This window comes from Sardina pilchardus, chromosome 2 (genome assembly GCF_963854185.1).
Source record: "Sardina pilchardus chromosome 2, fSarPil1.1, whole genome shotgun sequence".
Lineage (NCBI taxonomy): Eukaryota > Metazoa > Chordata > Actinopteri > Clupeiformes > Clupeidae > Sardina > Sardina pilchardus.
In genome coordinates this window covers 15,632,667-15,645,196 of record NC_084995.1, presented here as the reverse complement: position 1 = coordinate 15,645,196, position 12,530 = coordinate 15,632,667, and the positions used below count along the sequence as shown (strand labels likewise).

Here is a 12,530-nt window from a genome sequence, read left to right as displayed (position 1 = left end):
CTACTCTATAAGCTACTTCTAAAGCTGCTTTAAAAATCACACGATTTTTTTTTTTTTAATGTATATTTTTTGGCCTTTATTATGATAGGACAGTGAAGAGGTAGACAGGAAACAAGTGGGAGAGGGAGATGGGGTGGGATCGGATATGACCGCAGGCCGGATTCGAACCTGGGTCCCCGTGGGCACTCAGGCCCGTAAATGGTATGGACGCTGTAGCCTGCTGCGCCACAGCGCCCCCAAATCACATGATTTTTTGAATAGATTTATTTTTCTTGAGGCCATGGGTACTATTGGTACGAAAAATCCCCCCGAAAATAATCGGTTTTACCTAGCTATGTTGCTAGCTCAAACAGTTTTAGCTTCCAGGCAGCTACAGTGCTATATTCCAGGGGCATGTTCATGAGCCCCCATGTTCATGCCCCCAGAGTGTTTTTTTTCCCGTTCTGACAGTGCTGCTTTTTTTTTTACTTCAACAGTAGCTGATAAAGTAGCTTTTAGCTTCGCTAACTACATTGTGCCCATCACTGCACATTAGATATTGCTATCCCAATGTACTGTATGTGAGTAGCCATTACATCTGTCCGTATGTCTCCATACCGTTGCTGTCGTCACTCCTTTCATGTCGGACGCTTGTGTGAGCGTGACCCTGTGGAGTCCGCATCTCTGTCTGGGTGTTCACAACCGCTCCTGTCACAACAATGCATCAGGCATGCAGCACTGACCAATAGCATGGACTCTCCTTTCCCCACCTGTCCTCTGCAGCTGGGTCCCTTTGTGCTCTGCTGCTCTGCTGCTCTGCTTTGTGGCCCTGACACCATGACAGGGCTGAGCGCTGTTCTCATTCACGCATGGGTCAGCAGACTCGCCAGTGATCTCATTCATGCGTCTCCTGACTCAATAGTAATCACAGTAAGGTGGCAGAGCTGCAGAGTGGCCCACTGTAGCCCACTGACACTGACTGCTCTCCCTCTCTGACAGTAGAGAGAGATAGAGAGACAGGCCTTTCGTTGGAGCAGTGTGGGAACAGCCAGCATCAGTTAATGGGTCCTTGCCTCGGGCCACACACTGACCTAGAGAGTCCGTCAATCACGCCCACACCATCGACTCCGGCCACCCCAGCTCTACCCGCTCAGAGCTCAGTTTGTGTGTGTTTGTGTGTGTGACAGGACAGTGGTGCAGTTGTGTGTTTGTTTGTGTGTGTGTCTGTGTGTCACATCTTACCTCTCTTACTCCGTAGGATGATCTATACTACATGCCATATCTTGGTTGGCAATCGCAGCCTCACGTGTGGGGTATTGGGAGTTTGGAGGGGAAGCCTCAAGTGTGGATTGGTGGGAGGTTGGAGGGGAGGCAGACAGCAAGTGAATACAAGGCAGCGCTGAGTCGGAAAATCACAGGCAGACTGTGTGAAATTAGCTCAGATGGCCAAAAGATGATTGTCTGGAAGGTTTATGGATGGCTAATACATGATCATGTGTTGAAGATGGAATACATCCACGTCCTTTGAATGTTGTGAATGGAATGGCAGCCTGCAAAGGATGGCAGAAGTTCAGAGTTTTTGTGTTTTTGGTTCTCTTACCTGTTTGGGCAGCTTACCCAAAGCTGAGGCACGACAGAGCGGTGGCTTCGCCTTGCGCTGACTGACTTCCTCGAGGTGACTACAGCTCCTGCTGTTCCTCAACAGCCACAAATGCCATTGCAGGCATCCCAGCTGACACACACACTCTCAGGCCCCACCGTCCAGAGCCCTTGGCCTGCCCAGTGGGACGTGGGCCAGTGGCTAGAAAGGGTCTGAGAGAGATAGAGGGAGAGTGAGAGAGAATGTGTGTGTGGTTGTGTGCATGTGTGTGTGTGTCTGTGTGTCTCTGTATGTGTGTGTGTGTGTGCTTGAGAGGTGGGGGGGTCAGAGTGGGTAAAAATAGTCCTGAGTGGAGACGGGTCCTGATTTAACTGCCCCGCACACACACATACGTTTACGGGCCCAGTTGTCACTTACAACCAGGAGGGCCTAAGAAACACAGCACAGGGAGAGGCGCTGGGGGATAACACACACACAGAGAGGGGTAACTGGAGTCCTGCAACACACACTTCTTAGAGAGGGACAGAGGAAAAGAGAGCACGTGGAGGAGTTTAAGAGGCAACAAGTTTGGGATGAAGTCCTGTCTATTTTTTCATGGTCAGAAATTGGACTTTGCTGGACAGATTTCAACACCTTATTGCAATGCTGCAATGATAGACGAAGTGTTGCAAGACTATAGGGAAGTTTGTTGACTTGACACTGCAGCATCAAGTGTTCTTTGGAACTGATGGAACTGAAGGAACTGAACTCTGGGAACTAAAGGACTCCATTGTGGGGTGACAGCAGGGGACCAGTGTGTTTTGCCATGGGGGCAGTTCTGTCCAGACTTTGTGGTTCTAAGAAAGCAACAGGGACTACTGGAAGCGACCAGGACCTGGACCAATATCAAAATACTTCTTCCCCAGGAAGCGAAGATGGTGCCGCGGTAAGATTCAGACGTAGTGGACCAAGAGGGATGATTTGATTCTTCCTCGTCTAGAAGTTGAACAGATTTAGGCATAGGATTTGTTAAAGTAGTAAAGATCCAGCCATCTCAATGTCAATTCCCAAAACCTTTGATTTATATGCTTATATAGTTTAATCGTGTGTACTATGCAGGAGAGAAAGGACGTACTGGTCAGTCAGCTACATCTCATTCCTAAAGAACTTTGTACTTTGAAATACAAGGCAGTTAATGGGGCATTTGATGGGGGATTTAATCCTAAATTATGCAGGACAACATGATTGCTATTGGTGATTTGTCACCGTGGCCTTTGTAATGCAAGGCTGTTCTTCTGATGTATGTTTTCGTCACTTGACTTCTTGGCAGGAGGGATTAGGGTGTGTGTGTGTGTGGGGGGGGGGGGGGGGGGGGGTCGCCCCCTGACCTCATTAAGGTGAAGAGGTCTCTCAACACCAGCATGCCTCTCTTGAGATCTTCCTGCCCCCGTGACAAATTAACACGCGTGCAAAATGTGCACACTCATGTCATATCTTACCACTTTCTTAACCTCACATACTCGAGGTTAAGCTCCCTTTCCTTGTTGTCCTAGAGATTCAGTAACTGATAGAATAGAGGAGACATAGAATAGATGTGCAAAAGAGGAGATGTTTTGATGACTGGTGGTGGGGTATGAGTTGCAGTGACAGTGTGATCTGGATCCTAAATCAGCCATTTGGAGATAGAGTCGCTTTAGATAAAAGTGTCTGCTAAATATCAGTCAGCTCTAACACTGACATTAGTAAAGGTCACATTTATCACAACATGTTTCAAGTGAAGCGCCTCCTGGGTTCAAAAGCTGTATCAAAGATCCTTCGCTTTAACCCTCTCTGGCTGTATTGTATGATGTTTGAGGTGCTCCTTGGATGGGAAACTCATCATTCAAAATGAGAAATCTTTCAAAATACTTAATCCTTTATTTTCATGGCTTGGTCATTTTAAACCTTCAAAAACGTTCAACATCAAGTCCTCAATAGGGAGTCAAAACCCAAAATCAAAAGACCATGGTAGCTTCATTTTAAGGTGATAGTAACATTGTTTGGCCTTTGCAGGTTCTTGTTAATGTAGTTTTTAAAATATTATTTTGGAATGGTATTGAAGCCTCATTATGATCTATGAAACTGAGAGAGAGGGAGGTAGACAGAGAGGGAGGGAGCTTATGGGGTTGTATTTGTGATATTTGAGTGAGTGTTCACTGGAGTTCATGACATTTTTATGTTTGCCAGGTATGTAGGTCAGGGTGTTTGGTTGCATTTATCATGACGGATTACTGCAATCACATAGATTAGAATGCAGCAAAATATTTAGTATAGACATGCTACTCTGCTTGTCAGGTGTTTACGTTGATATACTATAGGACAGTGAAACCTGAAGAGTCTGTCGGAGCAGGTCTGATATGCAGTAAGGTGTAAACAACATATAGCTTGCACATACCGTGCTGGTTAAACATTTGGACACACCCACCACATTTATTCAAAGGTTTACTGAGGACATCAAAGGTATTACAGAACACATAGGTCTTTAAAAATATGTATGTCTTTCATACCTTATTTTCTTCTCTGTTAAGCTTTCTCATACTATTGCCATGAATATATCCAACTTCATGCTTCTCGATGAGCCAGCAAAATGTAGGGAAATTCCTTCAAGACCGTTGGAAACCCATTCCAGGTCAATCCATGAAGTTGCTTAGAGACTGAGCATGAATGTGGCTACTTTTAATAATCTAAAATATGACAAATATTTTGTTTACACTTTTTTGCTTACTCATAATATGTGTTACTTCAGAGTTTTAACATTCAGTGTTGTTCTGCATTGTAAAGAATAGCCAAAATAGAAAGAAACATGAATGATGTCGGTGTGTCCAAATTGTTGACAAGCCCTGTAGATAAACTAAAAGACGATGTGTCAGGCTACTGTGCTGAGGTGTATTTGTTTCCTTGTTGCTAGGTAGAATACATGTTTATCACATTTCAGATTGCATCCTTATCCTGGCCTGTTCACACTATGAAAAGTATTATCAAAATGTCTAAAAATATTAAGACATACACATACGCATGCACGTACACACAGACACAGACACACTCACACATAAACAGACTCTCAATGGCATTCCCAAGCTCACACTCAATGACACGTGGGTGTAGCAGGTATGTTTATCTGGGCGTGTGATTGTCACACCAGCTGCATGTTTTCCTAGTGCCTCCTGTGTTTTAATTTTAGATCACTCAGACAATGACAACAACAGCAACAAAAACACCCCCCCCCCAGACACACACACACACACACACACACACACACACACACACACACACACACAAATCTGCACATGTGTGAGTGTGTGCGCAATGTGCATAGAATTGTGTAGATGTTTTTTTCCTCAGTATTTCTCTCTAATAAACCATGATGAGGCCCCTCAGCAGAAGTCGTATAGTTTATTGGCATAGCAATATGCTTCATTGCGTTTGTGTTATGTTATGTTTTATTGGCGTACCAATATGCTTTATTGTGTTTGTGTTATGTTATATTTTATTGGCATAGCAATATGCTTTATTGTGTTTGTGTTATATTATTGTACCACTAAAGCAGAACGCAGCATAAGCCTTGTCCCCCAGTGTTCTTGTCCACTCTCCTCTTAACTGCACTCCGTGGCTTCGGCGCTAACTGTCCTCATGCTCTGTTTTCTTCGTAGTCGGACAGCAACACCAGCTTCCTGCGAGCGGCGCGGGCCGGAAACATCGATAAGGTGCTGGAGTTCCTGAAGAGCGGCCAGGACATCAGCACCTGTAACCAGGTAACTCAACCTCCGCTACCAATCGCCTCAGACACATGATGGTGCAGGGGGAGGGTGTCATGATGGGGTCACACCGACATTTTTGTTCACATTTAGTTTTATGCAACACTCAATAAAATAATGATAATAATGATTAAAAAAAGCACTCAATAATTTATACTGGTTGCCAAGATGAAATGTTTTTTTTTTTCATAGAAAAAAGCACAACCATGAACTCCTTCACAATGAATTATTCTGGTTGCCAGCATGACTACATACAGATGTATTTATTTACGATTGGTAGAATAAAGCACAACCATAAGCTCCTTTCCTATATTATTTAAAAGATGCCGGGCGCGGCTGTGGACATGGATAGTAGCATCTGTGTGCCCGTGCCGTGGATGCCGGACTATTGATTTCCGCTTGTCCCTGGCATAATGCTCACGGCCGTGACACACTGTAGCGGGCAGCTGTCTGTGTCGGGCGTCTACAGTGTCTCTGTGATGGCTGCATGGCTATGCTGCATGGGGAGCTGCACACAGGAAGTGCTGCCGGGTGTGCATTCAGGCATCCCTTCACCTCATGGCATTAGGCCTGCCGAGGATAATGCTCAATGAGAAGCTCTTTGATCCCAGTCCAAGGCAGGGATAGGTTTGTAATCCCGGCCTTATGTAACCATATTGTGAGTGTTCTTACTCATAATTAGATTTGGCTGTCATTTTTTGTTCCAGAAGCTACGTATAAGTTACGTTCATAAGTTACAGTACGGTCATAATATATTCCCCAAGACTAACCGACAGTGGTTTGTGTGCTGAGAGACTTATAAATCAGATTTCTGCGGTTTATTCGCTGTATGTACAGTACTATCTGTAAATTGGGCTGTGTACCCATTTGTATTTTGGAGTCAGCGTCCACTCTAATCTGCATGTCCTCTGTTTTGGCTCTCTGTGATGTGGAGTTGTCAAACAGCTGCACTGGATGCTCTTACAGAGTGGCGGGAGGCGGGATGTTAATCGTATCATACAAATGTTTGTTTTCATTTCGTCCATTTAAATGAGTGCTTTTTAAAATTTTAGTCAAGATTACTTAGAATCTGGGCAAATGTTTGGGGTTTAAAAGATTGTGAGTCGCATGATAGCAATTTGGAATAGCACTTGGGCATGTTCTGTTTGCATTTATGATTGTATTTATGTTTGTGATGGTCTAGGATGGCTAGAGAGAGGATCTTATTTTGTGTTTGCTTGGTTGGACTGACGAACATGCATGGAAATAAACGTACATACCCATGTACACATAGCATATTGTTGGTCCAGAGTAGCAACCATATTGTATTATTTGAGAAAGAAATATTGCTGAATATGTATCAGAAATATATTAATGCATGATATGTAAAGTTATGAGTTCATTCATTCATACAGAAATGTTTCTGAACTATAATCCTCCCAAAATAGACCTTTTAAATAATTCATATCCTCAAATATTTATATTAAAACATATGTCGAAGGTATGCTAAAATAGTACAGAAATCATTTTGAATTATTTTTCATATATATTTGTAGCATTCTTGCTGTGTAATAAGTATGTCATGAATGTTTTTTCTGTCAGCACATTCTCCCCCTCTTTTTATGCTGCTCAGCTGCTGTTCCTCTTCACCAGCTGTTCTCATTTCACACACACACACACACACACACACACACACACACACACACAAGGGGTGGAGACTTAAACACTACAGTTTAGTACAATAAACAAGCAAGCACATAACACATGTGCACATGCACACACACACATGCGCACACACACAAACAACCAAACTGGTTTGCATGCATGCCTACGACTTTCATTCAATTCAATTATCTTTGAACAACATTGACTTGTGTGCTCCCATTGCCCAAAATTATCTGTAACAGTAGAGCCCTGACATTCATGCTTAAACCCAGTCATATGCTCACACATTTTAGATGTGTTTCCCCCACGTGTGTGATTGGCATTCTCTTATACAGCCGCCTCTGTCAAATACCAGGAGTCACAAGAATATCCGGTTTCCACAGTATGCTGTGTCATATGATTTCTGCTCTGTCTAGTATCCATGACAAGTGTTATAGATGGCTAGGATCCTCTAACACCATGTCGCCAAGTCATGTGAGATTAATATTTCATTAGAATCAGTGATGTTTCGTGGGAGAGAAACAGGAGACAGTTATTAGTGTCCTTATGTGAACCAGGTTATACTCGCTTGGACAAAGATGCTACAGACAACTGGAAATCAGGGAATAAACTCAGACTCCTATCACAGGAATGCTCTGTATATGAGATGGATGTTGAAGACACACCTGTCTGAAAAGATCTCAGAAGAGGGAGTTAAAAAATGGGAGGAATGTCTCCTGGCTAGAGGAATTCCATGCCCAGATTATTGGAGAAGTAATGGAGGTTAACAGTACATTTGCAAGCAAATACAATACTAGTTTCTCATTTCTAATGAGCTGTCAGTGAATTCCAAATGTTTACTTAATATAAATGCAAGCCAAGCCACTGTAGATGCAAGCCACTCAGCTGAGTCACTGATAAATGACATCAAGCGAAATATTCAGCAGATAGACTGGTGAGATTGCATTAGCTGCTGCAATAGTGTTGGACAGCAGTAACATTTGTTTGTATCCTGTTGTCGCTACTGTAACTTTAGATGTTAGAAGCTGCTAGAGCTCCAGTCAGTGGTGGCCGAGTTGGACAGAGTCACTGCAGTGGAATGCCATATGGTACCAGTGGGGTGTCATGGCACTGGGGACTGGTCTAGGCCGGACCATTGTGGAGCCATAAAACAGGAAGCTTGTGATAGGGCAATCAAACAGATCAGAGAGAGAGAGAGAGAGAGAGAGAGAGAGAGAGAGAGAGAGAGAGAGTGTAAGAGAGACTATGGTCTGGAGTTGTACCAGGGAAGACCAACATATTTCTCTGCAACAGTAACAAAATCTAAGTAAACAAAACACACCAGACTTATCACAAAAGGCGTACCTCCACATATTTACAGCAGTTTACTTTTCCTCAATCAGCACAGTGATGTGCAGTTATATAGAAGATTCGTCAGATTCGTCAGTCAATCAATCAAGGCCACTTTGAGTTTAGAAAAATGAATGCCTCTTATCCAAAATCTCCTTTATAGTTTGACCATGAGCTTTTCCTTAATGGTAATCCTGACCATAGTGTGAAAATCACCTACCCAGTGATTTTGCTCATTAATTGTTATATCTTGCACACACCTTAAGAGGCCACAATAAACAGAAAAGTGAATAAATAATGTAGCATTTGCCCATGATCATTAGAAGCAACTCTAACACTGGCATACACACCAGTGCACAAAGTGTATGTACAGTGTGCCTCATATGTATGTTCATTTTGTGTTGATTCAGAGAACCATTCATTTGAGGTTATTGTTCAAGGCAGATCCACAAATCTTGTTAAGTTTATGTTTCTGCAGTTAGTGGTCAGCACATGAAAGCTTAGTGGCATTTTCACAAGGGTAGTGGCAAAGTAAGCATCAAGGCTTTAGTGGATGTATTGGACTAATTAAATAGGGGTATCGTTAGGCTATGTTTTAATTTAAGTGTGTGTGTGTGTGTGTGTGTGTGTGTGTGAGTGTGTGCGTGTGCGTGTGCGTGTGTGTGTACATGTGCGTGTGTGCGTGTGCATGTGTGTGTCTGTGTGTGTGCGTGTGCATGTGTGTGTGTGTGTGTGTGAGTGTGTGAGAGAGAGAAAGAGAAAGAGAGAAAGAGAGGGAGAACAGATGAATATGAATCTCTTTCTCTCTCTCTCTCTCCCTCTCCCTCTCTATTGAGGGATATTTTACCTTATTAAGATCCATCAGTTTTATTTGAACCTTAATTTGTACATATTGTAAGGTGTCAAATCTCTCTTTCTCATTCTGTTTCTCTTTCTATCCCTTTCTATCACAGTGTCTGTCTTTCTCTCTTTTCTCTGTCTCCCTCTCTCCCACTCTACCCCCTCTCTCTCTCCCCCCTCTCTCTCTCTCTCTCTCTCTCTCTCTCTCTCTCTCTCTCTCTCTCTCTCTCTCTCTCTCTCTCTCTCTCTCTCTCTCTGCCTGTCTCTGCCCTTGTCCCCAAATCCATGTCTGTGCTAATCCTGTGTGAGTGATATTGAAATATAATCTGCATGCTTGTATCTGTTGTACTTTTTTTTCCCGCCCTCACTGCTACTGCACCCCCGCCCTTATCCCTGTCACACGGGAAGACTGAAAATCCCAAACCTTTTATTATCCGATAAAATAGGATTATGTCACTTGTGGTCAGGGCACGAGGCAGGCATCTGGGAGTGCGCACTGTTACACAAGCGCAGCTCCCAAGTCCGCCACGGGGGTGGATGTCCAGCTGCTCTCCCTGTACTGGCCAGAGACGCCACTGGAATTAGGAACCGCAGCGGGCTCCACCGCCCTTCCTCTTCTGCACTAGCGGAAATAAGATGGATGGATCTGACAGATGTGGGTGAGGCCAGTCCCGTCGTCTAGGACGAGATCAGATTAGGCCATGGGTGACTCCGTCCATGCCACCTCCTCTCCCATCACGGCCCTCATCACATTGATGGAGTAGCTGAAGCTGAGGGAGGCATTTGAAAGGCCTTGATTGGTGACGTAATAGATGGGGTGCTTGCAGCCTGATCCTGCTTTTCAGGTATTGCAATTGGCAAAGTCAAATTCAGTCAATCCTGCTTCCGCTGCTGTGGTGCTTTGATTATCATATCCCCAGAGAGCACACATTTCATTATTAGGAATGGCTGCTTATCTATTATTTTGAGTATATTTACAGGTCCAAACTAGCCTGCCGATAACTGCTTTGTATCTCCATTCATTTTCATGTCACGGAGATGCTAGTCAATAGACAATACACTAATGTTTCCCTCGGACACTGGATGTGAGGCCAATCAGCAATAAGAGGGTCCATTGGCCCATTGCCACGGGACCATTGATTTCAAACTTGGTCTGTGGCCGTCACCATTATGTTTGCTAATTGTGAGAGGGCAGATTTCACAAAGTGAAGCAAAGTAGTGGGGATAAAGGCTAGGTCCAGACAGGCCCGTATGCACAAGAGGGTATGTCAGTGATGAGTATATGGCTCTGGAAATGGGACGTACATGTATTTGAGGCTGCAGGCAGCTGACTGAGGAGCAGGTAATCAGATCCGCACCTTTCCGTGTCTTTTTTCTTAACTGACATTTACTTTGCTCTCTTGATGTTAAAGATGTGACGTGATGTATCACCCCCTTGCTCTCTCACTCTCACTCTCTTGATCTTTGTTGTGAGTGAGAGTGTGTGTGTGTGTGTGTGTGTGTGTGTGTGTGTGTGTGTGTGTGTGTGTGTGTGTGTGTGTCTGTGTGTGTCTAACGAGGTGTGACAGTACAACACTAAAGATGCCGCACGTAAAACCCGTGTGTGACATGTGACACCTCAGTCTCCCAAAGCACCATCCTACCCCCCCACCCTCCCACCATCCTACCCCCCCACCCGACTCCGTGATGCTTTGGCATTTGAAGTGAATAACTGAGAGTCCTATGGAGGCGTTTCAGCTTTCAGACAAGGAAGTGCAGGAGCAGTAAAGGAGGGAGTGACACAGCAAAAAAGTGGCTGTATCATAGAGAAGAGTCAACTAGCGCGTGTGTGTGTGTGTGTGTGTGTGTGAGTGTGTTGTACCAGATTCAGCTTGGGTCCATATGACAGAAATGCAGTCAGGAAATCCCAAGAGTCTGTAAAATAGGCTCCTTTAATCCCCAGAGTGCAAGAGCACACAGCGGAGTATCCACAGATGGAGGATGACGAGGACAAGGTGACACCCAGCCCAGGATGGGGGAGCGTTTATGTGCAGTTTGCATGGATTACTAACATTAGGCTGCCGCCGGTGGCCATGTTGCTGTGATCTTCTGTAATGGCATTTTCAAGTCGATCCGCCACAATGTCTTCTTCTGCAATGCTCCCTGTAGCTTCTGAAGGCTTCTTCAGTAGCTACTCTGGTCTGTCTCTGCGCGCACTCAAATCTCCGTAGACTTTCCGTTGAGACGTGGGCGGAACAGCATGGGGGAGACAGAAGTAACAGAAATAGCTGCGTGAATGAAATGTAAATGTATGTTAATGCAAAATCCCACATGAAAGTGGAGGGATGTAGAGAGCTTCATAGTGAGAGCATGTTTTACGGTTAATCAGATTTGAAAGGAGGCAGAGGAGGTGTGTTGCGTGATCTGGGTGTTTTTCATGGTTAGTATTTTAAAGAGTAGCTGTTAATCATCCATCGTGACAGTGTGCAGCTATATTTGTCCATAATCACTCCATTTTTTAAAAAATATTATTATTTAAAAGGGACAATGCACATTAATTTACATTTTAGTTACACTGATAATGTGAATGTGCCTGTGTTAGCGAATAAGCTCATTTTCATCTGCAGTTCACTCCCTGATAGCGAACCGATCAGCAAATACATTGGCATTGTGCCAACAACAGGAATAGAATTGAACAACAGAAATCAACAACATGAACAGAAATCAGCAACATGAACAGAATTGAATAACAGAAATCAGTAACATGAACAGAATTGAATAACAGAAATCAGTAACATAAACAGAATTGAACATGAAACATGAAATATCCCCATAGGCAGATGCAGTGTTGGCCGCTGTTCTTTGGCCTTGCAGAATCACTGAGAGGAGGTCTCTGTTGCATAATGTTTTGTAACAACATATCATGTCCTGAGTTCTGTGGGCCTCTGATGATGTGACATGTTTTGTGTGTGTTTTTTACGTTTGTGTGTGTGTTGTCTTCAGAACGGTCTTAATGCACTGCACCTTGCTGCTAAGGAGGGCCATGGGGACCTTGTGGAGGAGCTGCTGGAGAGAGGAGCGTCTGTGGATGCTTCCACAAAGGTACCCGCCAGACCTGTCCGTGCACTCACACGATATGAGCCCTGCAATCTCAATCTGATTAGAGCACCGCACGGATTATTGACAGAAAAGGAATATTCTAGCTAGTCGTAAAAAAACCGATGAATCCATGATGGCACATCTTCGTTCAGGAATTATGATAAACTCCTACTGTAATCAGAGTATTAGCTAAACAACAGATCTAATCAGATCAAAATTAAATACTCCAGATTACTCTCATTTCATAAAAATTGGGTGTCAATCCGATTACACAATTTACACTTTCT

General features: G+C 43.9%; 1 protein-coding gene across 1 annotated transcript in view; it reads left to right on the top strand.

Annotated features, from left to right (window-relative positions):
- The window catches only part of ank2a (ankyrin 2a, neuronal), a 96,262-nt gene that overhangs the window by 560 nt on the left and 83,172 nt on the right, over positions 1–12,530 (top strand). Inside the window, exons 3-4 of the mRNA XM_062551291.1 lie at positions 5,248–5,349; positions 12,148–12,246. Coding sequence (XP_062407275.1) covers positions 5,248–5,349; positions 12,148–12,246 — 201 coding nt within the window. The remainder of the gene's footprint in view (positions 1–5,247; positions 5,350–12,147; positions 12,247–12,530) is intronic.